This window comes from Syngnathus leptorhynchus, chromosome 2 (assembly GCF_054491065.1).
Source record: "Syngnathus leptorhynchus isolate UIUO chromosome 2, UIUO_Slep, whole genome shotgun sequence".
Lineage (NCBI taxonomy): Eukaryota > Metazoa > Chordata > Actinopteri > Syngnathiformes > Syngnathidae > Syngnathus > Syngnathus leptorhynchus.
Window position 1 is genome coordinate 24,417,786 of NC_141196.1, and position 19,813 is coordinate 24,437,598.

General features: G+C 45.8%; 1 protein-coding gene across 9 annotated transcripts in view; it reads right to left on the minus strand.

Annotated features, from left to right (window-relative positions):
• spdl1 (spindle apparatus coiled-coil protein 1) overlaps window positions 1-19,813 on the minus strand; it is a 129,525-nt gene that overhangs the window by 87,170 nt on the left and 22,542 nt on the right. For 7 of the 9 annotated variants that reach the window (XR_015068633.1, XR_015068632.1, XR_015068631.1 and 4 more), the window contains exons 4-7: window positions 13,240-13,347; window positions 5,433-5,627; window positions 5,201-5,341; window positions 1,147-1,245 (exon numbers count right to left, since the gene is read on the minus strand). Coding sequence is in view for 6 of the 9 variants with exons in the window: in XM_085935552.1 (XP_085791678.1) it covers window positions 1,147-1,245; window positions 5,201-5,341; window positions 5,433-5,627; window positions 13,240-13,347 (543 nt within the window). In the remaining 3 variants the exon portion in view is untranslated. The remainder of the gene's footprint in view (window positions 1-1,146; window positions 1,246-5,200; window positions 5,342-5,432; window positions 5,628-13,239; window positions 13,348-19,813) is intronic. The other 2 variants (XM_085935561.1, XM_085935589.1) reach the window with 2 other exon arrangements.

Consider the following 19,813-nt stretch of genomic DNA (forward strand, 5'->3'; position numbering starts at 1 on the left):
TATATTATTAAGTAATAACTATCTTCTCACGCAGTTGTGGAAAAAGTGGTGAATCTCGCTCCATCCTTGCTTGTGAATGACAGAGCATGTTTGGGGAGGCTCCTTTTATACCCAATCATGGTACCCACCTCTTCCCAATTAGCCTGATCACATGTGGGAATGTTCCAAATAGGTGTTTGATGAGCTTTTCTCAGGTTTCTCAGTAATTTTTGCCACCTTTCCCAACTTCTATTGGACGTGTTGCAGTCATGAAATTCTAAGTTAATTATTATTTGGCAAAAAACTATTATGTTTATCAGTTTGAACATTAAATATGTTGTCTTTGTAGTGTATTCAATTGAATATGGGTTGAGAAGGATTTTCAAATTGTTGTATTTTGTTTTTATTAACATTTTACACAATTTCCCAACTTCAACCGAATCCGGTTTGTGCAAACAAACTTTATACAAACTACAAACACACACACACACACACACACATTCAGTACAACATCAGCTCTCCGCGCTAATTAATCCTTTCGAAAAAGAGCATTAAGAAGCACGCGCGCGCGCACACACACACACACACACACACACACACACACACACACACACACACACACACACACACACAGTAGAAACCTAGATCTCTACGCTAATTTGTTCCAAAAGGAACATCAAGTAGCAAAGTTGTTGCGTTCCGGTACACAAAACTACAAAAAAAACTGACAATACAGTAGAGCAACTCTCAGCATGAACCGTTGTGTTGTCGTGGAGGAAGATTTCTGGAAACAAGCCGCGCACGATTGAAATCGGGCGTCAAAGGTTTACAACCCGCTAAAGAAAAACACCAACTAACGCTGGTTTCTGAAGCTTTGTCCCAGAACAGAGCCAAAGATTTCCCGACATTTTGCGTAAAAAAAAACGAATATGTTGACTCCTGAGGTGGTCAACTTCCACTGTGTGTTTGTGTATACCCACCCACACACATACACAAACACACACACAAACGCATGCGCAGTTGCACGCACACACACACAGGAGTGTGATGAACGGACCTGAATTCTAAATCCTAAATCATCAAACATGCGCTCACAAAAATTCAAAAATCTTGATTTTGTCAAAGCATAGTAAAAAATCTCAGAAATGTTGGCCATTTGACATTTACCTCAGCGAAAAGAGAATTGCCCTTGCTGTTTGGATTCTGGGCTTGTTGTAGAACTCTTTCCATATGTACCTGGAGTTCACGGTTCACCTCACGAGATTTCTGTATAAAAGAAAAGAGGCAAAGAAATTACATATATATATATAGTCCTCGGCTTTGACATAAGAAAAATGTATAAAATACCATTCCATGACACCTATGAACAATTCAAAACAGACCATGAGGACAAACCATGCAATAACCCGTCTCAAATTTGTATTTGAAGAATTATTTTCGACTTAGATGATAATTACCCTGAGCATACAATATCTCAGGCATGTCCAGATCCAGTCATCAAGAGACTGCCCTGCATCTTTTCCATCGCTTTGTCAGAGTATCCACCCTTATCCCCTAATTCTGTATCTTGCACTACTGTATGTATGGAACTAGAACAAAGTTCACACATTCTGTTTGGAGATTCGGACAGCCACCTTGCTACTTTTCTCCTTGACACATATCAGGTGACCAACGTATGCGTCAGGACAAACTGCCAGTGCATTAAGATCTCTATTTGTTGTGAATAAAAAAATCTATACATTTTAAACTATTTATCCCACTTTGGGTAACACTTTAAATTAGATTTACTTTCAATTTCTTGACACGTATCAGACATACAAAGTTACGTTCCTCCCTATTCCACGTTGATAAGACAAGACACCAACTAGCAATAGTTACTGCTGGACAAAGTATGGGAGACCATTGCATAGATGCGCAAGCCGCCTCGTGGTATTTTGTGCCGGATCTGTCGCAATCTTTTCAGATTGCATTGTATCCAGGGAGGTTAGGGGTGGGGTCTTCAAGTCCGAGCTTGCTTTCTCGAAGGAGGACGGCATTGTTGTTGAGCAAAAGTCCGCCAACTCTGATCTTGGCGGCAAGAGAATTACATTTCCACTGAGACTGGATTTGGTTACAGGAGGTGACTTTTCTTTTATCAGTGTTGCTAGGGATCGCAGAGCGGAAACAGGTTTGACAAGTCCACTTCTTCAGTCTCCTTAGTCCAATAAGTGCCGGTCTCATTTCTTTGGCACATCTGATATGGATGCACAGAGGACAAGATATGCAGATCAGGGGATTGCGGGAAAATGGTGCTGTAACCGCAGGTCTTATTGGTACAGGGTATATAGAAGAATTCCAAGTGGAATTTAATACTTTTTAAATACCTTTTTAATACCGTCATGTTTTTTAATGCCAACACAACTTCCAGCTGCAACTATGACATCCTGTCAAACTTCCGTGTTAGGGGTTACAAATTGCTGTCATTTTCTCACACGACTTTCCGAGTGGGTGAGTTTAATAAAAGACTAACGTTAGAATTAACGGCATTAAGAGATTTCTAGTAATGGGTAATCTACTCATTTACTATGTTAATTGTTGCAACATCTTTACCGTCACTAACTGAAATGTGGCACGTTATTTATGCGCATGACATTTAAAAACAAACAAAAAACACATTTTTTCTATAGGCTAGAATCCATCCCATCGCTTGATTGACATACAGGTAAGCCTGTCGGGAGGCATAGTGAACCGCACATGCGCAATAGTGACCACACCCCCTCACCGCAACAAGTTTGGCTGCGCATACACAAACCCAGCACCAAAGCTACCAAGCTAATCAACGCATTACACATCAACGTATGCTCTCGCTTTTTTTCTTTTAAACTAAAGAAAGTTTATGACCATCAAAAATGAGTGGGGTTGCTGGACCAAGTAAGAAGTCAAACCGTATCACTTTCATATGGAATGGGAGTTGGATGGGTTTTTTTTATTACCTCATTGACTGGGTTGACATTCCCTTTACACAATTCCATGTAGTGGATAACGCAACCCTAGTCAACCCCAGTTTGATGCAGTAGCTTCTATTCTATGTGCCTTTTAATCCGGTGCGCCCCATACATGATAAAAAATTGTAAAATAAAAAATTCAATGAAGGTGCGCTGTATAATCCAGTGCACCTTACAGTGCAGAAAATACTGTATAAAGTTTGTAATGTGTCCACAATTAAGGAGTTGATTTTCAATTTTAGACGTACAAATGATACCCCCAGGCAGTGCATCATACACAGGCTGTTAGAGATGTTCTCACTCTAACTTATTTTGCAATAACCACACGGGAGACAGTATGCCCTTTAACCACTTGCAAGTGGAGAATTTGTTCGTGACTGTAGGTACAGCAATGTTCGAACAAAATCTGACTTTCGATTCATGCAAGAGAGTATTTATTGAGAGAAATGGGTGGGGGTGAGAGTGGCCAAGGTGGAGGTGAACCCCTGGCCTCTTCACCTGGCCTCTCAGGGGGTCACAGCAGGGGGTGTTTTACGATGTTGTGTAAACAGAATACCTCTGATTGCTTTCTCTGCAGTTGGTCAATCAGTTCAAAGGATCTTAGCACTTTGTTCTACTATTTTGTTAAGACAGGATAAGGACACTAATCCTCTGAGTTATGTTACTGTTGTCTTCAAGTATAGATGCTTGACTTCTTTCGGTGTGTGTCGTGATTGTGAGTAGAGTTTACAGTCCTGCATGATGATCATTGGTATCTGTCTTCTTACCATCAGCACTTTTGCTTCCTCCGGTGTTTCATTGAGCTTGATAAATGTTTTACAGTTTGTAGTCCAGGTGTGTTGAATTTTTTTCTGTTTCTTCAGGTAGCATGCTTTTTTGGCGATATCAGCGTTGCGCTTCGTCAGGTGCTTATTGATGTAGACGTCGGTTCCTCTCAACTTTCTTCCTTGTTTTAATAGTGCAATCTTGTGTTTTCAGTTGACAAACCGCATGATAACAGCGGATTTGTCCCCGGCGCTCCTCTTGGGCAGAGGGTGGCAAGCTTTGATGTCGCAGTCCACCTGTATTCCCTTGAACTGCAGGAAAGTAGCCACCTGTTGCGCCGTGGAGCTAACATCCAGTTCACCAGGCTCACCTCCTTCGCCAGCGGCCAATGCCCGGGCGTATGACCAGGCTTTGATGTTGACTGCGGAGATGATCATTAATTCTGGTGTACTGCTCCAGGTCAGCAACCCTGCTTTCCAGAAAGGTTATTCTCTTTTCCTTTTCCTCATTCTGGATGCGGAGAGTTTTAACCTCCTTGACCAGCTTAAGGATAGCTTTCTGCTCCAGCCTGACAGCAGAGACTTCTTTACTAAGGAAGTCCAACGCGTTTTTAATATCATCAACCTCCTCCACCGATGAGAGAGGCTGGTGCCTTCTTTGGACCCATGTTTGGAACGTGCTAGTTGTTTTTAGCAGTATGTTGTAGTTTCGCGGCTAGTTGTTGTTTTCTCACTCCGCTTTCCCTTTAGTGGTCTCCAAAGTCAGAAGCTCTTAAACGGCGTGTTGATTTCAAAGATCCTCAGATCGGCGTCTCGAAGCTTACTTCATCACAGCCACCTAAAGCAGTGAAAGATTCTGCCTAGGTTGTTTTGACTGTTGGCGTCTGGTCAGCTGTCACTTCCTCAACTTCGTTAAATTTAACCGTTGCGATCTGACATGAGAGCATTTCAGACACAGGTGTTTCACTGAGGTATATAACGACATAAAGTATATTTCAAATAACTATCATATTACAACAATATTATCAAACCATCTGTGTCACTCCAAATCATTAAATCCATTGATCAAATTCCTCGTCCTTTGTCAACAACACCGCGCGTGCGCCCTGATGGCTTTCTGCTCCAGCCTAACAGCAGAGACTTCTTCACTGAGAAGACTTCTTTTTTTGTTTTTGGTTTTAATTTTGCAAATTTGTGAAAAAATTCACATATAAGTCGTTCCTCAGTATAAGTCGCCCCCCCCCAAACTAAGAAAAAAAAAAGTGACTAATAGTCCAAAAATTACGGTAGTTATTTCATGTTATGTTTTTGTAAATTAATAATTTTTATTTTACTTCCAGCGGCAGATAAGTTTCAGCCACTTACATCAGCTCCATTCTTTTCTTACACCTCTTGGCTGCTACAAACTGGAATTTCTACATCAAAACACACATCAAAATCAAATCAACAGAGTAAGTACAACCGAATATTTACCTCCAATGCTGCATACCAGGTGGCAGCTTCATTGATTTTCTCCTCTGTGGTTTGTTTGAGGTTGTGTTGTAGGGCCCTATTGGTCAATTCTAGCTGATGCTCTTTGTACTTTGATTCCTTTAGTGCCAGTTCCAACTCCAACTGCAAAATAAAAACAAATAAAGCCCTACCACACAACACGATACATACATATTTTGTGTGCAACAAAAGTGCTCATAAATGTCTCCTTCACCTTTATATGCTCTAACTCCAGAAAATTTTTCCGCAGATCCAAGAACTCTGATGTACATGAACTCTGAGAGTCTTCATTCAGAACCCGTATCTCATCCATCTTATTCTTCAGCACCTTGGTTTGTAAGTCAAGCTTTTCTTTCAGCTGTTTCTCAATCAGCTGTGACTCATCCAGAGCAGATTGTAAATGTATCATCTATAAGAAATAAATGTGTGGGAATAAAAACTTTAAGGAATGCAAACAGCTCCCTGTTGGTATTTAAAATATCAACAACAAAAAAACACAACTAAGAATAGAACCGGACGTATATTCAAGGGCTGCATTTTAAAAAGTATTAATCCGTTGACTATTGTATTAACCAGACAAAAATAATTGAAGTCCCATCCCTTCATTTAAAAATAGGACTAATTTCAAATTTATAAACCAGAAATGCACAAACTAGTTTCCAGTCTGTAAGTTGCACCAGAGTATAAGTCACACTAGCCTCTTTGGGGATGGCTCCGCTCACTTCCACTTTTTATGCTACGTATTACCTATCCCACTCCGCAAAAATGGTGCAATGCCGTCTCCCTCAAAGACCCGTTTTTTTCTAATCGATTTCCCCGTGACGAGAAGAAGAAATGGTTGAAGTTGATATAGTTGAATCTTGGGTGATTGAAGAGGCTTTGGTTACTAGCTACTCAAACGTAGCATCAAGTGCTAACTTCTTCTTTTTTTGCACTTAGAAGTGCTTTCAAAACTACCGTATTTTCCGATATGGAAGGGAGACATAGGTAAGCCGTACCAAGGTGTTAGATTGAACTTTAGTCCGTTCCGATCATTTTATAAGTCGTCGTTTGAGAAACGCGATTGTTTACACTTTGCTGAGGCTCATGGGAGTCTGCGGGTGGCTAATGCTATAGTGATAGCTGCTGTACACACGAGGCTATTTCATGTCAAAATAGGCTGCTCTGTTAATGTTTCGAGTAAATTTACGGATCGATATGGAAGGGAAACATAGGTAAGCGGTACCAAGGTGTTAGATCGAACTTTAATCAGTTCTGATCATATTATAGCATACGTGTCAAACTCTGGCCCGCGGGCCAAATTTGGCCCACAGTGTAATTATATTTGACCCGCAAGAAAATTTCAAATTAACATTAGAGCTGGCCCGCCGGTATTATACGGCGGCAGCGCTGTAGCAGCGCTGTACCACCGCATTCATCGCTTGTACTAAAAATCCCATAATGCTCTGCTGTTGCTTTGGCGCCCATACGTCCGTTCATGACTCCGCCTCATGCCCATATAAGTAGATTCCGTGTTCATTTTTTCCCAGAATGCACCTGAAATTTTCAAGATGGCGCTGCCTAGATTCGATACTATTGGCCTCCGAGCAGCAGTCCACAAACCAATCGGTGACGTCACGGATGTTACGTCCGTTTCTCTATGTGCACACCCTGCATCTCCGTGCCTCTCCCCCACACTGCGACCTCAAACGACAGCTGTCACTGTGTTACCCTACCAACAAATGGTGAAAAGAAAGGCAGAAAATAGAACTTTTCTGGACAGGTGGGAGACTGAATATCTGTTTACATGTATACAAGACAACACCTGTTTGTCTTGTTTGTGGAGCCAACAACATGTCAGTAACTAAGGAGTACAATATTAGACGACACTATGAAATCAAACACCAGGACAAATATAAGGACCTGGACACGGCTAAAAGGAGCCAGAAAGTAAAGGAGATGAAAAGAGGTTTGGTTTCACAACAGAAAATGTTCACAAAAGCCACAACACAAAGTGAGGCTGCTGTAAACGCAAGTTATATCGTGGCACAAGAAATCGCCAAATCAGCCCGACCCTTTAATGAGGAAGAGTTTGTAAAAAACCATCCGTCAGTCGTCACCTTATCGTGGTGGAGGGGTTTGCGTGCCCCTATGATCCTAGGAGCCATGTTGTCTGGGGCTTCATGCCCCTGGTAGGGTCACCCATGGCAGAAGGGTCCTAGGTGAGGGGCCAGACAAAGCACGGCTCAGAAGACCCCTGATGATGAATACAATAAATGGATGTCGTTTTCCCTCGCCCGGACGCGGGTCACCGGGGCCCCTCTCTGGAGCCAGGCCTGGAGGTGGGGCTCGAAGGCGAGCGCCTGGTGGCAGGGCCTTCGCTCATGGGGTCCGGTCGGGCATAGCCCGAAAAGAAAACGTGGGTCCCCCTTCCAATGGGCTCACCACCTATAGGAGGGGCCAAAGGGGTCGGGTGTATAGTGTGCTGGGCGGCGGCCAAAGGCGGGGACCTTGGCGGTCCGATCCCCGGCTGCAGAGGCTGGCTCTAGGGACATGGAATGTCACCTCTCTGGCTGGAAAGGAGCCTGAGCTGGTGTGTGAGGCAGAAAGGTTCCGACTAGACATGGTCGGACTTGCCTCCACACATAGTTTGGGCTCTGGTACAAGTCCTCTCTAGACGGGCTGGACTCTCTTCCACTCTGGAGTTGCCCACGGTGAGAGGCGTCGAGCAGGTGTTGGCATACTTATTGCCCCCCGGCTGGGCGCCTGCACATTGGGGTTCACCCCGGTGAGCGAGAGGGTAGCCTCCCTCCGCCTTCGGGTGGGGGGACGGGTCCTGACTGTTGTTTGTGTCTATGCACCGAACGGCAGCTCAGAGTACCCACCCTTCTTAGAGTCCCTGGAGGAAGTGCTGGAGAGCGCTCCTTCTGGGGACTCCATCGTTCTACTGGGTGACTTCAATGCTCACGTGGGCAATGACAGTGAGACCTGGAAGGGCGTGATTGGATGGAATGCCCCCCCCAATCTGAACCCGAGCGGTGTTTTATTGTTGGACTTCTGTGCTCGACACGGATTTTCTATAATGAACACCATGTTCAAGCATAAGGGTGTCCATGTGTGCACTTGGCACCAGGACACCCTAGGTCGCAGTTCGTTTATCGACATCGGATTTGCGGCCGCATGTTTTGGACACTCGGGTGAAGAGAAGGGCGGCGCTGTCAACTGATTACCACCTGGTGGTGGGTTGGCTCCGATGGTCGGGGAAAATGCCGGTCCGACCTGGCAGGCACAAATGCTCTGTGAGGGTCTGCTGGGAACGTCTGGCAGAGTGCCCTGTCAGGAAGAGCTTCAACTCCCACCTCCGGCAGAGCTTTTCCCACGTCCCGGGGGAGGCGGGGGACATTGAGTCCGAGTGGACCTTGTTCCGCTCCTCAATTGTTGAGGCAGCCGACCGGAGCTGTGGCCGTAAGGTTGTTGGTGTCTGTCGTGGCGGCAATCCCCAAACCCACTGGTGGACACCGGCGGTAAGAGATGCCGTCAAGCTGAAGAAGGAGTCCTATCGGGCCGTTTTGGCCTGCGGGCCTCCGGAGGCAGCTGACGAGTACCGGATGGTCAAGCGGAACGCGGTTGCTGAGGTAAAAACCCGGGCGTGGGAGGAGTTTGGCAAGGCCATGGAGAATGACTTCCGGACGGCTTCGAGGAAATTCTGGTCCACCATCCGGCGTCTCAGAAGGCGGAAGCAGTGCACGGTCAACACTGTTTACAGTGGAGATGGTGTGCTCCTGACCTTGACTCGGGACGTCGTGAGTCGGTGGGGGGAATACTTCGAAGACCTCAATTCCACCGACACACCTTCCATTGTGGAAGCAGGGCCTGGAGACTCTGAGGCGGACTCTCCAATCTCGGAGGTCGAAGTCACTGAGGTAGTTAAAAAACTCCTCGGTGGCAGGGTCCCGGGGGTGGATGAGATCCGCCCGAAGTTCTTAAAGGCTTTTGGATGTTGTGGGGCTGTCATGGCTGACACGCCTCTACAGCATTGCGTGGACATCAGTGACGGTGCCTCTGGATTGGCAGACTGGGGTGGTGGTTCCCCTCTTTAAGAAGGGGGACCGGAGGGTGTGTTCCAATTACAGGGGAACCACACTCCTCAGCCTCCCTGGTAAGGTCTATTCAGGGGTGCTGGAAAGGAAGATCCGTCGGGAGGTCGAGCCTCGGATTCAGGAGGAGCAGTGTGGCTTTTGTCCTGGCCGTGGAACAGTGGACCAGCTCTACACCCTCGGCAGGATCCTCGAGGGTGCATGGGAGTTCGCCCAACCAGTCCACATGTGTTTTGTGGACTTGGAGAAGGCATTCGACCGTGTCCCTTGGGAGGTTCTGTGGAGGGTGCTTCGGGTGTACGGGCTGCCGAGCCAACTGATAAGGGTGGTTCGGTCCCTGTATCACCGATGCCAGAATTTGGTCTGCATTTCTGGCAGTAAGTTGGATTCGTTCCCAGTGAGTGTTGGACTCCGCCAAGGCTGCCCTTTGTCACCGATTCTGTTCATAATTTTTACGGACAGAATTTCTAGGCGCAGCCGAGGCATTGAGGGTGTCTGATTTGGGGACCTCAGAATCGGGTCACTGCTTTTTGCAGATGACGTGGTGCTGTTGGCTTCTTCAGGTCGTGATCTCCAGTTCTCACTGGAGCGGTTCGCAGCCGAGTGTGAAGCGGTCGAGATGAGGGTCAGCACCTTCAAATCCGAGTCCATGGTCCTCGGTCGGAAAAGGGTGGAATGCCCTCTCCGGATCGGGGATGAGATCCTGCCCCAAGTGGAGGAGTTCAAGTATCTTGGGGTTTTGTTCATGAGTGAGGGCAGGATGGAGCGCGAGATCGACAGGTGGATCGGTGCAGCGTCGGCAGTAATGCGGACTCTGTATCAGTCCGTCGTGGTGAAGAGAGAGCTGAGCCAAATGGCAAAGCTCTCGATTTACCGGTCGATCTGAGGTCCTACCCTCACCTATGGTCACGAGCTATAGGTCGTGACCGAAAGAATGAGATCCAGGATACAAGCGGCCGAAATGAGTTTCCTCCGCAGGATGTCCGGGCTCTCCCTTAGAGATAAGGTGAGAAGCTCGGTCATCCGGGAGAGACTCAGAGTAGAGCCGCTGCTCCTCCACGTTGAGAGGAGCCAGATGAGGTGGCTCAGGCATCGCATCAGGATGCCTCCTGAACGCCTCCCTGGGAAGGTGTTCCGGGCATGTCCCACCGGCAGGAGACCCCGGGGACGACCCAGGACGCGATGGAGAGACTATGTCTCTCGGCTGGCCTGAGAACGCCTTGGGATCCCCGGGATGAGCTTGATGAAGTGGCTGGGGAGAGGGAAGTCTGGTAGTCCCTCCTAAAGCTGCTGCCCCCGCAACCCGACCCCGGATAAGTGAAAGAAGATGGATGGATGGATGGATGGATGAATGAATGAATGAATGGATGGATGGATGGATGGATGGATGGATGGATGGATGGATGGATGGATGGATGGATGGATGGATGGATGGATGGATGGATGGATGGATGGATGGATGGATGGATGGATGGATGGATGGATGGATGGATGGATGGATGGATGGATGGATGGATGGATGGCACAACACAACCACAGAGAAAGAAAATGTGTAACTGAAATAAACCCTCCGTGGAATAAACTTGTAGGATTAACCACTGATGGTGCGCCAGCCATGAGTGGTAAAAGGAATGAACTGGTGGCCAGAATCTGTGAAAAGATGTGCGAAGAGAACTGTGCAGGTGAATTATCTGTTTATCACTGCATCTTACATCAAGAATCCCTGTGTGGTAAAGCGCTGAATATGGAAGATGTTGTGTCCACAGTAACACAAGTTGTTAACTTCATAAGAGCCAAAGGTCTCAATCACCGCCAGTTTAAGTCTTTTCTGGAAGAGTGTGATTCAGAATACACAGATGTGCCGTATCACACAGAGGTGAGATGGCTAAGCCACGGAAAAGTGCTAAACTGATTTTTCGAACTGCGTGAAGAAATGTGCCAGTTTCTGGAAAGCAAAGGGAAGGACACAGCAGAGCTCCGGGAGCAAAGGTTTCTGTGTGAGCTGGCCTTTCTGTGTGACATCTCAAGCCACCTCGATGTGCTGAACCTGCAGCTGCAGGGGCGGGGACGCATCATCACAGATATGTATGCGTCAGTGAGAGCTTTTAAAATGAAGATGTGCCTGTGGGAGAATCAGCTGCTACAAGCAAACTTTGGCCATTTCCCCTGCTGCCAAACCATAAAAACGCAGATCTCTATCGCCGTGTGCGCACAGTTTGCTGAAAAACTCAGTGTGCTCGGCGCGAAGTTTAGCCAGCAGTTTGGCGACTTTGATGTCCAGAAACTTAGATTTGAAATGTTTAGTAATCCCTTCGCAGTTGATGTGGAAAAAGCACCAACCAACCTCCAAATGGAGCTGAATGAACTCCAGGGTGATGAAACGCTGAAGTCAAAGTTTGATGTTGTTGGGGCCGCACAGTTTCCACAGTTCATCCCTGACACGATGCCTCAGCTTCACACTGAAGTTGCTCAATTGCTCTTCATGTTTGGTAGCACTTACCTATGTGAGCAACTTTTTTCCTCAATGAAGATGCCAAAAACTTCTCACAGGAGACGTCTGACTGACGAACACCTTTGTTCAATAATGACGGTTTCCTCAGCTCAAACCCTAAGCCTCGACATTGATGGACTGGCATCCAAGAAAAGATGCCAGGTATCTGGCTTGGCCGCATCAGAGGAGATCAGTGTGTCACAAAATGAGCAGTAAATACATTTTCTATGCACTTTTTCTTGCTACTCCAAGGCTTGAATGGTTGATTTATTCATAGTTATGTTACTTTATTTTCAAATTTATTAGCCTGTGTAAGAAGCTAATTTTGACATTTACCTCAGAAGGCTGCAAACAGGAGGCATTCGATTTTTATTTAACTTTCATTTAATATGCCATTGATGTTTTATTATTATTATTATTATTATTACTATTATTACGATTATTGTTATTATTATTATTATTGGTGTTATTATCAACTTGATTTTGCACGCCTGCACTTTTAAGTTATATAAGCCTTGCTTGTTCAATATTCATTGTAAAATCAAAACTTGTTTGATTCCATATTAAAAGGTTCATTTGTTCAACCATGGCCTGCGGCTTTGTTCAATTTTAAATTTTGGCCCACTGTAAATTTGAGTTTGACACCCCTATAAAATTTATAGGATAATTTGAGTAACACAATTGCTTACAGAGGGCTCAATGGTTATTGGCTAGTGGATGCATACCGCAACCCTAGTCAACCGCAGTTTGTTGCAGTATAGCTTCTATTTTATGTGGCTTATAATCCGGTGCGCCTTATATATGGACAAAGTTTTAAAATGGGCCGTTCGTTGAAGGTACGCTTTATAATCCGGTCCGCCTTTTGGTCCGGAAAATAGGGTAATGTTCCCCTTCTTGAACAGCTACCATTATTGGATGTAAAGAAATACCTGTACTGTGCTGCGGCATCATAAACTTTGAAATCAGGCTAACTTTACTGACTCACACATCTGCAGGTTATGTAATTTTCCTAATTAAATAAAGGTAAAATAATGTGCTCGGAAGAGAAGTATATAGAGTAATCCCTCATTTTTTGCTGGGGTTACTGTCAGGGCTAAGCACCATCAGATACTTAATAACAAAGAACAAAGAAGAGAAAACAACCAGTAATTGCTTTGATCCAGAGGAGAACGACAGAGAGCGCTCAGTTACAATCTCGATCAGTTCTGGAGCTCTCTGTTTTGCCTTCTCATTTTTTTTCAGTTTAAGATGCCCTGGTTATGGTTACATAGGCGTTGCAACACTAAAGAGAGGAGATTATGCAACTGTAGCAACGCTGTTCAGCTAACATAGCAATAAATGGAGTGTTGTTCAAACAGATAGGAGCTGTGTTGCCACATTGTTCAGTTAACATTCCAATAAATAGATTTTTGTTCAAAAAGATAGGAGTCGTGTCGCCACGTTGTTCAGTTAACATTCCAATAAATTGAATTGTTGTTCCTCTTCAGGTGGCTGAAACCATCACAGCTGACACCCTCGGCCGTGGTTAGTGAGATATCTCGAAGCTGCTGAGTGCCGCTTTCCTGTGGAACAATGCAACTAGATTTTTTTTACTAGGTTTTCGTTCTTGCCAAGCACAACACACAATAATTTTGAGTAAATATGGCATAACATATATACAATTACTTAAACAGTTACGTTCCGAAAACAACCCATGATAGGCATAAACTGTGAAGTCAAAACCTTTATTTTTTTTTTACCATTATTACCGTAATTTTCGGACTATAAGTCATAGTTTGGGTGGGGGGCAACTTATACTCAGGAGCAAGTTATGTGATTTTTTTTCCAAAATTTTAAAAATTCAAAAATCGGCGATGTAGTGAAACCGCGATAAACGAACCGCAATGTAGCAAGGGATTACTGTCATTTGAACTGCAAGTGGCGTCACCCGTGCCGCGCGGCGGTTGTTTACATAAAGGGCAACAAAGGATTCGATCACGGGATGACGAAGGGCCCCACGTACTACCGGCATCATTAGCGGCTTTGTTTGTAAGTGACATGGAGGACGAAGAGTTTGAAGGATTTAATGATTTTGAGTGACACAGAAGGTTTGAAAAAAGATTATGGCTTTTTGGTTTGATAATATTGTTTTAATATGATAGTTTTTTAAAAAATACTTTATATATCGTTATATGGGTCTGTGGAATAATTAGAAATGACACTTACAACGGGTCCAACTTGAGCATATGCGGCGCATACGCGGCATTGTTTACATAAAGCACGATCGATGGATTTAATGAATTGGAGTGACACAGATGGTTTGATAAACGTGTTATTTATGTAATACTTACTTGAATAACTCTGAATGTTATGTCAGGCTCGTTCTCAGCTCCTTGTTTGTGTATGTCACGTTAGCATACCGTATCGTTTTAAGGTCCGAAAATTACGGTATATGTACCATATTTTCCGGACTATGAGACGCTCCGGAGTATAAATTGCACCAGCCATAAAATCCATAATAAAGAAGAAAAAAATATAAAAGTGGCACCGGAGTATAAGTCGCAATTTTGGGACAAATTTATTGGATAAAATCCAACACCAAGAACAGACATGTCATCTTGAAAGGAAATTTAAAATAAAAATAGATTAGGCAACAACAGGCTGAAAGTACGGTATGCTAACGTTACATAAACACAAACAAGGAACTGAGAACGTGCCTATTGTAACATATTAAAAATTATTCAAATAACTATAACATGGATAACATGCTAACAACTTTATCGAACCATCTGGGTCACTCCAAATCATTAAATCTTCATCATCTGTGACGCTTATAACAACTCCGCTAACCCGAGAAGTAAAAGATGCAGCGGTTCCTCATCTACATGGCTTACATCACACTCATCGTCAGTTACAGTTCAAAATATTCCACAGGCCTAGAGCAGTTTAGAGTGAAAATAACGTGAATTGATATAATGTGTTGATATTTTCACATATATGTAAGTCCCTCCTGAATATAAATTGCACCCCCGGCCAAATTATGAAAAAAAAACTGACTTAGAGTCCGAAAAATACGGTACATGTATAAGATTGAAAACAAACAACAAAGCATGTTTTCAGGCTGAAGCATTTCTTTGACAAAGTATACGCTTTCTTACAAATAACTACAGTAAAATCATAACTTTAATCATCAATACAAAGTATGTACTATATAATAGGACAAAAAAAAAATCCGTGAAGCACAGAGGCCGTAAAATGTGAACCGTGATGTGGCGAGGGATTACTGTATGTGTTTGATATATAAATATTGTCTTTGTATATTATTGTCTTTTATAAACTGAACTCAAACTAGACCAACTTGCACATTGTTAATTATTACCACTTATTTTCTATTCACAGGCGTTACAAATTCACTCAAAACTCCAATGCAAGGATCTGTGGGTGGCATTTCCCTGATGACAAAGCAGTTGGGCCATCGTGATTTGCATGGAACGATAGAAAGTTTTGTTGTCCTTTATTCTATTTTATGTAAAATACATGTACTGTATTGTACTCACATTGTTAATTGATATTAATGCGCAAATCCATCAAAATGCTCATCTTCTGTATCCAAATTAAACAGTTGGGCAAGTTCACCATTAAACATGCCAAGTTCATTGTCTCGTCATTGTCACATTGATCTTCTGCAATAGTCCTGGCTTTCCAGAAAGCTCTAATTGTGCTGCGTAAGCATGTCTCTTTGTCGCTGCCATTTTAGAGGGTGCTAATGCTGTTTTTTTTGCACCACTGATAGTACTTCTTTTCCAATGGCGGCGGAGGTACGTACTCTATGTGTTACGTAAAGTCCTCTGATTGGTTTACCACCCCATAAAACGTAATGTCTTCTGATTGATTCATCAGGTCTACATATTACGCCTGTATATTAAGTCTTTGTGTGGCGGAAGCCACACAAAACAATTTCACAGATACGCACAACCGGTAGTATTTATTTTTATTGATAAATAAATCCTACCATTTGTGCAAATTGGCGGCAGTACATACTTCGCACAAACAAAAGTATTTATGTACCAATGGCGGCAGAGGTATGTACAGACCCTTCTCGCCCAGGTTATAGTTTGTCCGATCTACATAAAACACAATGTCCTCTGATTGGTTTATCGGGTGCCTGTTAATTACGTTTCTGTGTGGCGGAAGCCACATAAAACAACTTTACAGATTTGCACAAACAATAGTATGTTTTCACCAATGGCGGCAGCGGATGTCCATGTAAAACGTAATGTCCTCTGATTGGTTTATCTGGTCTTCATGTAATATTAAAGGAGCCACAAAAAACAACTTTACAGATTTTGGATTTTAGTCGACAAAAGGTGCACCTTGTTAAAAGGCGAGAATTTGAGAAAATTAAAGGCTTTTAAGTGTGACTTATGCGGAAAATACGGTACAGCATGATCGTCTTGAGGCTGTTCTGATGAATTTTCAGTTGGATTTGTTTTCCAAGCTCAATGCAATACATTGGGTAAAATTGTGAAAAGTGGAAACAAAAATTCCTTGCCATTATCAATGGTATCTATCTTCAGGTTGCAAACCATTTACTGTACAAACGTAAAATTTCTTTTGGAACGAATGCAGGAGAGATTTTTTTCGTGTGTCGAGGAAATATAAAGCGCAAAATCTGATGTGCTGCCCCCGTCATATAGTATCTAGAAAACTCTTTTTTCTCTAGTCCTTGTCCCCGGTCTTAAGATGGTACAATAAAAGATTGAAGTCAATAAGATGAATCCTCTAGGACAGGGGTCGGCAACCCGCATGGGCATGCGTCTCTTTGCGAGAATGCGTGTAAATGGAAAAATGTTGTTTTTCTGTTGTTTTTTTAAATATGGTTTATAGATGGTAATCATGACATAAAAATTCTTATGCTGTAAATGCCATAAAATGCAATATAACGTGAAGAAAAACGTATATAAGTCGCTCCGGAGTATAGGTCGCATTTTGAGGGAAATTTATTTGACAAAATCCAACACCAAGAACAGACATGAATGAGCAACAACAGGCTAAACAATAGGTATGCTAACGTGACTGACTCTGCTTCCCCCTCCTGAGACGCCGGATGGTGGACCAGAATTTCCTCGAAGCCGTCCGGAAGTCATTCTCCATGGCCTCGCCAAACTCCTCCCACGCACGAGTGTTTGCCTCAGCAACCGCCGAAGCCGCGTTCCGCTTGGCCATCCGGTACCTGTCAGCTGCCTCCGGAGTCCCGCAGGCCAAAAAGGCCCTATAAGACTCCTTCTTCAGCTTGACGGCATCCCTTACCGCCGGTGTCCACAACCGGGTTCGGGGATTGCCGCCACGACAGGCACCAACAACCTTACGGCCACAGCTCCGGTCGGCTGCCTCAACAATGGAGGCACGGAACAAGGTCCACTCGGACTCAATGTCCCCCGCCTCCCCCGGGACGTGGAAAAAGCTCTGCCGGAGGTGGGAGTTGAAGCTCTTCCTGACAGGGGATTCTGACAGACGTTCCCAGCAGACCCTCACAGAGCGTTTGGGTCTGCCAGGTCGGACCGGCATCTTCCCCCACCATCGGAGCCAACCCACCACCAGGTGGTGATCAGTTGACAGCTCCGCCCCTCTCTTCACCCGAGTGTCCAAAACATGCGGCCGCAAATCCGATGACACGACTACAAGGTCGATCAACGAACTGCGGCCTAGGGTGTCCTGGTGCCAAGTGCACACATGGACACCCTTATGCTTGAACATGGTGTTCATTATAGAAAATCCGTGTCGAGCACAGGATTCCAATAATAGAACACCGCTCGGGTTCAGATCGGGGGGCCGTTTCTCCCAATCATGCCCTTCCAGGTCTCACTGTCATTGCCCACGTGAGCATTGAAGTCACCCAGTAGAACGATGGAGTCCCCAGAAGGAGCGCTCTCCAGCACTTCCTCCAGGGACTCTAAGAAGGGTGGGTGTTCTGAGCTGCCGTTCGGTGCATAGACACAAACAACAGTCAGGACCCGTCCCCCCACCCGAAGGCGGAGGGAGGCTACCCTCTCGCTCACCGGGGTGAACCCCAATGTGCAGGCGCCCAGCCGGGGGGCAATGAGTATGCCAACACCTGCTCGACGCCTCTCACCGTGGGCAACTCCAGAGTGGAAGAGAGTCCAGCCCCTCTCGAGAGGACTTGTACCAGAGCCCAAATTATGTGTGGAGGCAAGTCCGACTATGTCTAGTCGGAACCTTTCTGCCTCACACACCAGCTCGGGCTCCTTTCCAGCCAAAGAGGTGACATTCCATGTCCCTAGAGCCAGCCTCTGCAGCCGGGGATCGGACCGCCAAGGTCCCCGCCTTTGGCCGCCGCCCAGCTCACTATACACCCGACCCCTTTGGCCCCTCCTATAGGTGGTGAGCCCATTGGAAGGGGGACCCACGTTTTCTTTTCGGGCTATGCCCGACCGGACCCCATGAGCGAAGGCCCGGCCACCAGGCGCTCGCCTTCGAGCCCCACCTCCAGGCCTGGCTCCAGAGAGGGGCCCCGGTGACCCGCGTCCGGGCGAGGGAAAACGACGTCCATTTATTGTAATCATCATCAGGGGTCTTCTGAGCCGTGCTTTGTCTGGCCCCTCACCTAGGACCCTTCTGCCATGGGTGACCCGACCAGGGGCATGAAGCCCCAGACAACATGGCTCCTAGGATCATAGGGGCACGCAAACCCCTCCACCACGATAAGGTGACGACTCACGGAGGGGGTATCAAGGAAGCGAAAAAGGCATTCTCTTCCAAGATTACCGCCCACTTCAAAGACAGCAGGGATGCTCGAAGCCTGTGGCAAGGCATTCAGACCATCACGGACTACAAGCCCGCGCCGCAGAGCTGTGAGGGCGACGCCCCTCTGCTCAACGAACTGAACCGCTTCTTTGCTCGCTTCGACGCTGACAACAGCACTTTCCCGCTGAAGACCCCTCCCCCTCCGAACGAGCAGCCCCTGTGCCTCTCTGTCGTTAGCGTGAGGAGGACGCTTGCCGCTATCAACACCCATAAGGCGGCAGGCCCGGACAACATCCTGGGTCGAGCGCTGAAGGACTGCGCTGAGGAGCTGATGGATGTCTTCACGGACATCTTTAACATTTCCCTGCAGCAGGCCATCGTCCCGTCATGTTTCAAGGCTGCCACCATCATACCTGTGCCGAAAAATCCTGCTCCTTTCTGCTTCAATGACTACCGCCCTGTGGCACTGACACCCGTCGTCAGGAAGTGCTTTGAGTGGCTTGTCATCAGTGGCGTACATCAGATCTGTTCTTCCCCCCACCATAGACCCCTTCCAGTTTGCGTACCGAGCCAATCGGTCCTCTGAGGATGCCGTCTGCTCTGCCCTTCACTCTGCCCTCACCCACCTGGAGACTCGTATGTGAGATTGCTGTTTGTGGACTTCAGTTCTGCATTCAACACCATTGTTCCACAGCGTCTCATCTGCAAACCCGACAAGCTGGGCCTCAGTACCTGCCTTTGCAACTGACTACTGGACTTCGTCTGTCAGAGGCCTCAGGTAGTACGTGTTGGCGACAATGTCTCCGGCAGCATCACGCTGAGCACGGGGCCCACCAAGACTGCGTGCTCAGTCCGCTGCTCTTCACCCTGCTGAGGCATGACTGCACTGCAAACTACAGCAGCAACCGCGTGCTGAAATATGCCAACGACACGACTCTGGTGGGTCTTATCACTGGGGGCGACGAGACTCAATACAGGTCAGAGGTTGACCTTCTGGCCACGTGGTGCAGGGACAACAACCTCCTGCTGAACGTCAACAGGACCAAAGAGATTGTTGTTGACTTCCGGAAGGGTCACACCCAACACCTGCCGCTGACCATCGATGGAGCTGTCAGGATCCTGACCTCTCTCCCCCCTCCACCCTTAGCTGCATGACGTCCTGTACTGCTTGCTGTATGCACGTTTGCTTCATTTTGCTCCTCTTATTTGTCTATTTATTGTGTGAAGGCGAAGGCCTTCACACTTATGTTATTCTACTCCTTTCACTTTATTATTATTATTGTG